Consider the following 10,885-nt stretch of genomic DNA (forward strand, 5'->3'; position numbering starts at 1 on the left):
AAAAAAGAAAATTACTATGCTAAGAAAATTTGTTTATGCTCTACAGGTACCTAAAGGTTTCCAAAGTACCCAACCACCATAGGTGGATTCCCATATGGGTTATGTCCTTCAATATCTTCCACAATCAGACGATTCAATTAAGATTTCAAATGGAGAAAATGAGGCAGAATTTTGATTTGTAGTAACATCACCTTTCCATTAAAGATGGCTCTGTTGTTTTTCCATTGCTTTAAGTAGTTAAAATCTTCCTCCTCACTTCTAATATTGACTATACTGAGGACTATAGATGATATTACAAAAAAGTCATTAAATTAGTGAATATGCCTATTTCTCAAGACTCTCTTTCTGAAAAACTCCCACTTGTTCCCTGTTACCAGCAGAATAAAGTTCAAGCACCTCGACCTAGCATTCAAGGTCAAAGCCCCACTTACCCTCTGTTAACTCTTCAGAAATCTCATGCTTATGCCAGGGAATTGCAGTCACTGTCTCCTAAAAGTCACTCTCCATCTTGACTTCAAGCCTTCATTACCTTATTACTGTTCTTTTCTCTTCTAAAATGCCTTCCCCTTTTCTCTCTGCCTATTGTTTAGGGCAGTGGTTCCTCACTCTTTTTTTCCTTCAATGTAATAATCTTATGAAAATCTGATGAAAGCTATAGACCCACTTCCCATATTAGACACACTTATGAAACTCTGCATATAATTTCAGAGAATTCACAGATCCCCTTTGAAGCCAAGAACCTCAAGTAGAAACTTCTCTATGAGGGAGTGGCTGCAGACATGCTGACTGCAAGAGGCCTGACATATGCCCACTTCTCTAAACCTGTAAACTCAGAGATTGCCCTAAGTTTAGAGAGGGTAGGAAAATGAGGAAAGGCTTCATGGAAAAAGTAGAGGTTAAGTTGAGCCTTGAAGAACAGAACAGACAAGATTTACACGTGCAGAGCTTTTTAGAAGGGCATTCCAGCAGGAGGATAATATAAGAGCAGAGAAGTGCATTGAATCTGCACAGAAACGAGTTGATGTATGAATTCTCTCATTACCCATGAACATATAGAGCACTTACCACACTGTATTATAATTATCTGTTGATGTATCTATTTTTCCCACTGGTAGGTATGTACTAAGCATCTAGCATAGTACCACATTTCATAAACTATATGCACAAAACTGCTAAATGTTGAAAGGTAAAATGATAGGTTGGATCATAGCTTGTGAAGTCACAAGATTTTAAACATGTTTCAAAATTATCAGTTGCTTGGGATCGTTAGAACTCATATACATTAACCAACATGTTAAAAATATATTATCTGAATCTTTTCATTACAGCAGTTCCCTTTAAGACTGTTATCAATCAATACTGTTACCTCAGTTTCTACAATTATTTATACTTAACAAAACTGCTGCCTTAAAATATTCTACAGTCAACACTTCCCCAAAACTCATATTGATCTATTCTAAATCATCTGAATTAATGTACTTACAAAAAAAATTTTAAATGTTTAAAAATATATATATATCATACGCTTAGAATAATAAATGAATACACAAAGAATAATTCATCAAATTTTTGGTCAGTGTGCACTTTTCTATTTTGACAGAAAGCAATTTACAAATAAATGAGATGCTATACCTTGATTATTATCATCAGTGTTTGAAAATACTGATGAGCCTATGGAATTTGCATACATGAATTATTTTGACAAGAACTACTAAAGGCAAAAGTCCTTCATCTGTTGTTTTAAAAAACAGCAACAACAACAACAACAACAACAAAAAACCCAGAACTCTGCCAGGAATAAAACCTAAAGAAAAATAAATGACCTGATAGCCAATATCCCAACCCACCTATTAACACATCTAACAGATCACTTACCGTAGGGATCGCAGTGGTGCAGCTGACTCTTCTGAGCCGTCTCTGCATCAGGTCATGCTCCATACCGTTAACTTCGGACTTCAACTGCTCTAGCTCCTCTTTCTCAAGTTTCAATTGCTTTGCTAACCTCTCCATCCTTGCTCGTTGATGTAACAGCAAGGCTATAGCATTATAGATAACGTCATTGCAGAGAACAACACTGAATAAGTGACTGGAAAATTTCGATATGTATTACTAATGTATAAAAGACTCATTCAACTTGGGGGTTGGCATTTACTCTCATTTCTTTCTAATGCTATGCTGCCTCCATATCTGCTTCAATTTAGCTCTCTGAATGCTACCAAAGTGACATCACCTGAACATCCCTCTGGTTCTATTGTCCTAAGATTCTCTTTATACTTGTGTGTGTTTTCAACAGGCTGACTACCAGGCCTACTTAATCATTACTTCCCTTCTTATATACTGAAAGAAAACTAAATTCTCAGGTATCTTGAAACAATCTGAATAGACTTTTTAAAAACTCTGTATCTAATTTAGGTCTACTATTAGCTAATCCAATAATTCCACTTCTTATATATTATTTATATGTAAATATCATTATGCCCTCTGGGCCATCCTCTTTAGAAAAGATTCAAATTCTTTCATTTGATGAACTTTACTCCATTCTCCATGAATCTCTTTTTTCCTACTCTGTAGTTTGTACTTTTGACAATTTCCATTTCACTTGTATTTTTTTGCTCTATGAATATTCTTTCTAAACTAAGCCTTATTAGGCCTACAATTTCATGTTTTAAAACAAAGTCTATAGATGACCCTGAAGCACTAACTTCATTCTTTTTGTTTGTTTCAGACACAGTCTCCCTCTGTTGCCCAGGCTGGAGTGCAGTGGCGTGATCTCAGCTCACTGCAACCTCTGCCTCCTGGCTTCAAGCGATTCTCCTGCCTTAGCCTCCCGAGTAGCTGGGATTACAGATGTGCGCTACCACACTTTAGCAGAGGTGGGGTTTCTCCATGTTGGCCAGGCTGATCTCAAACTTCTGACCTCAGGTGATCCACCCGCCTCAGCCTCCCAAAGTGCTGGGATTATAGGCGTGAGCCACCACACCCAACCACTAACTTTATTCTTAATAGCAATGCTACTGCCCAACATTTAATACTAAACATTTAATTAAAACTAAACAGCTAATATATTTGAATGGGAGATTGCTGCCTCACCACAGAAATGAAATTTCATAAAAGGGTTAAAGTTTACCTTGTGTGTAGGCATAGTCATCTGATCCAGAACTAGAACTCCTCTGATATTTATGGCTTCCCTTTTCTCCCCCAGAGCCTGGTATCACTGAAATGGGCTGAATAGGTTCTGGTGCTGCAGAGCGCTCTTCTTGGTCCACTAAATTTAAAAGATTTTCAGTCGTTGCTCGGCCTACGGTAATTTTAAAAACTGTAGTTGGGTTTGGTATCACTCGAGGAGATGGTGATGGAGTACACGAAGGTCCAGTTGGCTGTGTGTATGTAATATACACAGGATTAACACTAAACGGAGGTTTTGGTTGACTAGATATCCCTCTTGAAGGAGAACTTGAAGGTGGCGTGGTGGCTGTGTATAGTGAGTGTTGATTCCGTGGAGATGGTTGATTACTGATGGGTGAAGGACTCCTATTAATTGCTGTCCCAGGTCTTTGAGAAGGTTCAACTGTAATTTCTATCTTCTTCATGGAACCTTTGGATAAACTAGATGCTGTATATGGAAGATAGGCTACTGAATGGCTTCCCTGTTTCTGATAGCTAGGAGGTCCTTGTTGATATGGATGGGGTGGAGTAGTTGAAGGACTAGGTGGCATAAAGATGTGGCCCAACTGGGAAGGTTGCACTTGATGCTGTGGAGAGCTGAAGGGTGAAGGGCATTGAGAAGGAGGTGGTGAATGGTAAGCAGACTGAGGGATCTGCTGCTGTTTGGGAGAATACTGAGAAGGTTGATAGTTCTGTTGGTGTGGATAAACAGGTAAAGGACGCTGGCTATAGTGAGGCACTGGGCCCTGTGGTGAGGACTGCCACGGCGTACTCTGAGGAGTTTGTCTTCCTGATGAACTCTGAGATGTCTGTCTAATATAAATAGAACCAGGAGATCCATAGAGATTGCTTGGAATTTGTGGAAGAATTTGTAAAGCTCTTGGTACAGTCTGTCCAGAAGGGAGGTTCTGGGATACTGTAACAGTAATTGGATTTGTACTATACCGAGGTATGTGCATGTATGAAGGAGGTGGCGGTGGTGGTGAAGGCCCTTGCATAGCAGACGGATTCATTCCTGTTTGCATGGAAGATGGCTGTTGAGGTGGCTGTGAAGGAGGAGTAGCTGCACTTCTGTTCTGTTCATTCATAAAAAATGGATTGTAGTTGGGAGTAGCAGCAACAACAGCTGGAGCTGAGTGTGGTTCTTGAACTAAACATATCAGCTGTTTACCTGCTGCATGCTGTGGATCAATATGTCCATCACTTGAGCTATGTACCAGTGTTCGACCACCATTAAGTTGGGCTCCATCTCCTGGGTGATAGCTACTAGGAGAATGGACACCCAGGTTAATATGTAAAAGGCGATTTCTATTCATCCTATTGTCATCTGGACTATGGTATTCCATATATAAGTATTTGCTACTCTCCTGGGAAAGGGCTCGGCAACAGGCTTCAAGATTGTTGTTATTCTAGGGGAGAAAAATGGTAAAAGTAACATTGGCAACATTAACAAATTCTAATAGTGGAAGTCAGGCTTTGCCAGAGAGTTATGCAAATACTACTGTCACAGAATAAATAGAGAGCAGTATCTTAACCACAAAAAGCTTCATGGTCATCTATCCTGAAAAGGAGATCCCAAACGATCCATATTATTTTACAAACATTTAGCTCACATTACTAGTACTACCACTACTGCTACTGCTACAGAAATGTAAAGTACCTACTAATGAACACTGTGACTCAACCCCAAGTTTTCTGACTCCAAATCCAGGACTCATTTTATACTTGTTGCATCTCAACAAATTAAAATGTTGGGCTTATCTCGGATTCACCACAATTGCTGCAATATAAGTATAAGTAATATCCATGATTAATATTTAAATCGATAAAAAACATAAAAAAATAACCATGCTTTAGTTTTAAAAGGCACTAAAAAAAAACCACAAAAGGAGAAAAAGAATTACAATAACATTCCTTCAGAGTTAAACAAAAATAAAAAAAAATTTTAAAAAAAAAAGCAGCCCTCATTTTTCTTTACCTAAATTTATTCCCTTTGAATAACTTTCAAAAAACTTCTGAACGCAAAAAATTTATATAGCAGATTTAAGCCAAAAGCAAATAAAGTATTAAAAAAAAATCCGTACCTTGAACTAATGGCTCTATGACTTTGGCCCGAGGTTTAGGGGGGGTAAATTTTAATTAAAAAACCTGGTGTCCGACTGCTTAATGTTCAAAAATTTCCATTTCATACTCTCAAAAAGCAGTCTCAAAAAAGTTTTTTTAGCCCGCTGAAAAGGTGTTCTTGGTATACTTTTCAAAAAATCAAAACTGGAAAAAAGGATTTGAAAAATTGTATTGTTCTACACACTCAAAGGCAAAAAAGAAGGTAATAGCAACTGACACTTTTAAAGTGAAAAAGTTTCCAAAACTGAACAGTAAATCAGACTAATTAAAAAGGTTCCTCTTTTTTGTAAAATTTAAAAATATATCAAAAAAGCAGTTTTCTTAAATTGAAAATAACAAAAAATTCAAAACTAAAAAAAATTTTACTAGTGTAAAGAAACCGCATATTAGTTCCAGCTACTTTTTAAGTAATCCAATAAAAAGTTTCCCAAAATTATTCGTGACTTTCTCTGTAGTTCAAATAAAAATAATAATACCAACAAGGAGATATGGCACATGGCATGCGATATTTAACTATATATTTTAGGAGAGCGTTTTATATAAAAACAAAAGAAAATAAATTCACTGTCTGCTGAGAAAACGCAAAAATGAAGTTAAAGCCCTAAAATAGGACGCCATTAATGTTGTAATTTTAATAGTTGGAGAAGACCTCCCTATTAGAGTTCATCCTGCTCCAAATGAAACAAGTTTCCGACATTAGCAGATTGAGGAAGAAAAAAAATTGATGGCCTGGGAAGTTACGAAATGCGCGGGAAGTTACCATGGCATTGAGCAAATAGCACTTACTAGTTAACTGGAAAGTCATTCTAGATTCTTAACTCTCCCTGAGTCGCAGTGGCTCTTTTCGTCACATGGTAAGTTTCAAGGGAAAAGGATGGCTTGCAAAAGAGCATTATTTAAACTAGAGCTTAGGAAAGTTTAAAAAAAAAAGTAAAAAGCAAAAAATCTTTTGCGCAAAATGAATTCTTCAGAAAAATTTAAAAATGGAAAATTGGCTTTAATTAAAAAAACTCTAAAATGATCATCATTTTAACCTTTTTCTTTTTTATATACAGTTTTGATACTAAAATTGCAAAAAAATAACTTTAAAAAAATGAGATCATGCGCTGTAAAGACATTAAATCCTACCCAGATGATAGGTTAAGCAAATTTAAGTATTATATCAAATATAGAAAATTTAAAAAAAAATTTCAAAAATACTTTTTAAAAAAAATACTTTGGGGTTACAGAAAGGAATGTATTAATTTGAAGAAAGAAAATCATTTTACAACTCAAAAAGATCTTGAAATTAAATTTTTACCCTTGGGCTTGAAAAAATTGTATTGAGGCAAGGAAGGGGGGAAAAGATTTTATTAAAAGGCAAATTTGGAGCCAAAGGAAGTTCAAAAACTGATTCCAACTAGAAAATGTGTCAGGCTGACAGAGCATCTGAAGGCCAAAAAAAATATGGAAGCGTGAAATAAAGGTATTCTTTTTTTTTTAATAGACCGTGTGGATTAGGGGAAAACAAAAACTGGAGAGCTTTTCTTTTAAACATAAGGTATCATGGATTAGCTTTACCATCTGATATTTTTATTATTAAAAAACCTGTAAATTCCATGTTCTCTACGCTGAGTTAGATAGCCTACTTAGTATTGTCACAAAAAGGATCCAAATCAAAATGATATAAAAGTTTGGATTGTCAGCATGTCTTAATAGTGACAAGTTGAGTAAATTTCCTATGAAGAAAATTTAAAAACGCACAAAAACCAAGATAATTAAAGTATTATTTTTACAGGAGTATTTTAAAAAAAGCAAAACTACCAGAATAGATTATCAAAATAAGGATAGAAAAAAATGTAACAAAAACAAAGTAAACATGAAGAAGAAATCAAAATCATTTCAGAGGTACAAGAATTTTTAAGACATATAATGAACGACTTTGAAAGGAATTAGGCAAAAAAGCATCATATGTCCTAAAAAAGGTGATTCTAAATTGAGGATGGATACGCCGCATGAGTGAGGCTCTAGGCTTGCGCATTAAATGCAAACTACTGAGCCGACCTCATACATTTTAATGTGAAAAACAGTTTTCCAGACCAGTAGGTGGTAAATCTCCATAGGCATATATTTATTATCCAAGGGAAAGAAAAAAGTGGAAGAGCTTAGACAGCGTAATTATCAACAAATGTTCACTGAGCCTGAATGTAAAGTTCTATTGCGCTTGCAGTTTTAGTTTAAATGGTCATGAAAAATGGCAGGTAACTAAAAAGGGGGCTAAAAAATGGGAAAAATTTACAGGGTCAAGGGGCTTTTAAGGGTTGGGGGGCCCCCCCTAAAGATAAGGTTTGAGGGGAAGTGAAAATAATGGCCCCCCTTAGGGAGTTTTTTGGGGTTTTAAACTAAAAAGCTTCCAACCCCTTACTTGGTTTTCACCCCTGGTGGGAAAGTAATCTTTGCCCTACAGAAACCAAAAGGGGCTAAGTGAAAGAGCTGCAGATTCAGGCTGGAAATGTGTGTGAGAAAAAAGCCAATGCAAGCTGTAACAGCAAAAACGCATTAAGCCAAGCTCTAAAGATAGTAAAGGGGGCTTTGCAAAAACAAAGGGAAAGCACCTCTGTTACCGATCATTGTCTGTAGTCTCTAAAAATTTGTAATTAACCACACTGTATATAGTTTAGGTATTATCCTGAGCTGCTGCACACTTGCCATAAAGGTAAGAAGTTTTGAACATGAGTAACTGACTATGTGTGAGGAAGAACGAGTGGGAGCATGGTAGAAGTAGTGATGCCAAAAGTTAAGCAATAGGTAAGTGCCATAAACAGAACACTACGATCTGTGAAGGATGATATAAAACACAACAAAGGGGAAACAGTGGGACAGGAGAAGTGGTAGCTAACTTCTCTGTTGTCCCCTGAGTGGGAAAGCACCATTCTATCTTAAGAGATGAGAAAATGTAATTAATGTAAGACACACAGAAAGAAACAAAAGGTAATGTGAAGTGAAAGTGGGCTTACAATTTAAAAGTTGGGGCTTACATTTAAAAATAGGTATCAGTAAGGATTTAGCATTAAAGAAACACAAGGAGTAAGATTTATAACAGACTTTTTTTTTTTTTTTTTTTTTTTTGAGAGGAGTTCTCGATCTGTCAGGCCCAAGGCTGGAGTGCATTGACCGGATTCTCAGCTCACTGCAAACGCTCTGCCGTCCCGGGTTCACGCATTTTCCTGAAAGCTCCAGCCCCTTCCGAAAAGGGCAGGCCTTTGGGACTACGGCGCCGGCACCGCTGTCGCCCGGCTTAGTTTTTTGTTATTTTTTGTAGAGACGGGGTCACCCATGTTAGCCAGGATGGTCTTCGATAGTCCCTGACCTCGTGATCCACCACGTCTCGGCTCCCAAGAGTGGGCTGGTTACCAGCTTGAGCCAGGACCGCGCGCCGGCCTATCTAAGCAGACTTTAAAAAAAAAAAGACTCAAAAAGTGTATAGTCTAAGAAGTAAAATTCAACTCTAAGGACTTAGGGACTGATAGTACAACCCAAAATCTTCAAAAGTGAAACATAAGGAGAATCTGTTTTTCTTGTTGCTACCTGCTTTTACTCTCCTCTCCAATCTGTGGTTCTCAATGGTGGGAGATTTTGCCTCCCATGAGACATCTGGCAATGTCTAAAGACATTTTCAGTTGTCACAACTGCGGGGAAGCTATTGGTATTTACTGGGTAGAGGCCTCGGATGCCTAGAATGTTTAGTAATTCTACAATGCACAAGGCAGACTCCCACAACAGAGAATTATCCAGGACAGACTGTCAACAGTGCCAAGGTTGAGGGGAAATCCTGCTCTAAATGTTCCCTCCGACCACACACACACACACACACACACACACACACACACACACACACAAAGAAAGCATAACTGGGTTCTAATTACATCACACATCACCAGCTCTAATAGGAAAAACTAAAACTTAATATCACTATCACTGGTGGTAACTTACCTGTAACATGCACTGAGACACCACGCCCTCTGGAATTTCAGGGAAACGTTGTCGAAGATCATGGAGAACCTGAATATCAAGCTGTGGGCTGCTTTGCGCCATGCCAGAGCAAATGGTGGCGAAGTTTCTCTTAGGAAATGGATGTTAACTGGCTTTCCAAAAGTAATGATCTTCTAGCACCACAGTCATTTTCTATTTAAAAAAGAAAAAAAAAAGTATGGTTAAGTCTAGTTACATATTTTACTTTATTCCTATTGATCCTGTACAACTCAGTAGTGGTGGCATCTCCTCTAAGGAGGCTTCCACTGACACTCCCCGTCTTAGTCCTGCTGCCTTGCCTCTCCCCTCCATGATGCTGCCAAAGCAGGCTTTGCTTACCCTCACAGGAACACTAAACACACTATACTGAAACCATCTGTGCACCTAAAGCTCTTACCTATTTAAAAAAAAAACAACTCCTGGATTCATTGATTTTTTGGAGGGTTTTTTGTGTCTCTATNAACAGTAAACATGAAGAAGAAATCAAAATCATTTCAGAGGTAAGAATTTTTAAGACATATAATGAACACTTTTGAAAGGAATTAGGCAAAAAAGCATCATATTCCTAAAAAGTGATTCTAAATTGAGGATGATACCCCTGAGTGAGGCTCTAAGGCTTGCGCATTAAATGCAAACTACTGAGCCTCATACATTTTAATGTGAAAAACAGTTTTCCAGAGCCAGTAGGTGGTAAATCTCCATACAATATATTTTATTAATCCCAAGGGAAGAAAAAAGTGGAAGACTTAGGACAGCGTAATTATCAACAAATGTTCACTGAGCTGAATGTAAAGTTCTATTCCTTCAGTTTAGTTAAATGGTCATGAAAAATGCAGGTAATAAAGGGCTAAATGAAATAAAACAAGGTCAGGGCTAGGTGGGGCCCTAAGATAGGTGAGGAAGGTGATTGCTAGGAAGTGGTTTAAACTAAAAGCTTCACCCTTACTTGGTTTCACTCTGGTGGGAAGTATCTTTGCTCTACCAGAAACCAAAATGGGGCTAAAGTAAAGAGCTGAGATTCAGGCTGGAAATGTGTGTGAGAAAAAGCAAATGCAAGCTGTAACACAAAAACCATAAGCCCAAAGCTCTAGACTAGTAAAGGGCTTGCAAACAAAGGAAGCACCTCTGTTACCATCATTGTTCTGTAAGTCTCTATTTGTAATTAACCACACCTGTATATAGGTTTAGGTTATATCCTGAGCTGCTCACACTGCCATAAGGTAGAGTTTGAACATGAGTACTGACTATGTGTGAGGAAGACCAGTGAGCATGGTAGAAGTAGTGCTGCCCAAAGTTAAGCAAATAGGTAAGTGCCATAACCCAAAACACTACGATCCTGTGAAGGATGATATAAAACACAACAAGGGGACAGTGGGACAGGAGAAGTGGTAGGCCTACTTCTCTGTTGTCCCCTGAGTGGGAAAGACACATTCTATCTTAGAGATGAGATGTAATTCAATGTAAGACACACAGCAAGACAAAGGTAATGTGAGTGAAAGTGGGCTTACATTTAAAGTGGGCTTACATTTAAAATAGGTATCAGTAAGGATTTAGCATTAGAAAAACAAGGAGTAGATTATCTACA

The 10,885-nt window shown here is 37.6% G+C and overlaps 1 protein-coding gene across 1 annotated transcript in view; it reads right to left on the bottom strand.

The window, feature by feature from the left end:
- The window catches only part of TAB3 (TGF-beta activated kinase 1 (MAP3K7) binding protein 3), a 65,116-nt gene that overhangs the window by 23,643 nt on the left and 30,588 nt on the right, over window positions 1-10,885 (bottom strand). The window contains exons 5-7 of the mRNA XM_017887670.1: window positions 9,262-9,453; window positions 3,128-4,574; window positions 1,876-2,036 (exon numbers count right to left, since the gene is read on the bottom strand). Of these exons, the coding sequence (XP_017743159.1) occupies window positions 1,876-2,036; window positions 3,128-4,574; window positions 9,262-9,363 (1,710 nt within the window). The 5' untranslated portion in view covers window positions 9,364-9,453. The remainder of the gene's footprint in view (window positions 1-1,875; window positions 2,037-3,127; window positions 4,575-9,261; window positions 9,454-10,885) is intronic.

Source organism: Rhinopithecus bieti, unplaced genomic scaffold, assembly GCF_001698545.2.
Source record: "Rhinopithecus bieti isolate Rb0 unplaced genomic scaffold, ASM169854v2 scaffold_17701, whole genome shotgun sequence".
Lineage (NCBI taxonomy): Eukaryota > Metazoa > Chordata > Mammalia > Primates > Cercopithecidae > Rhinopithecus > Rhinopithecus bieti.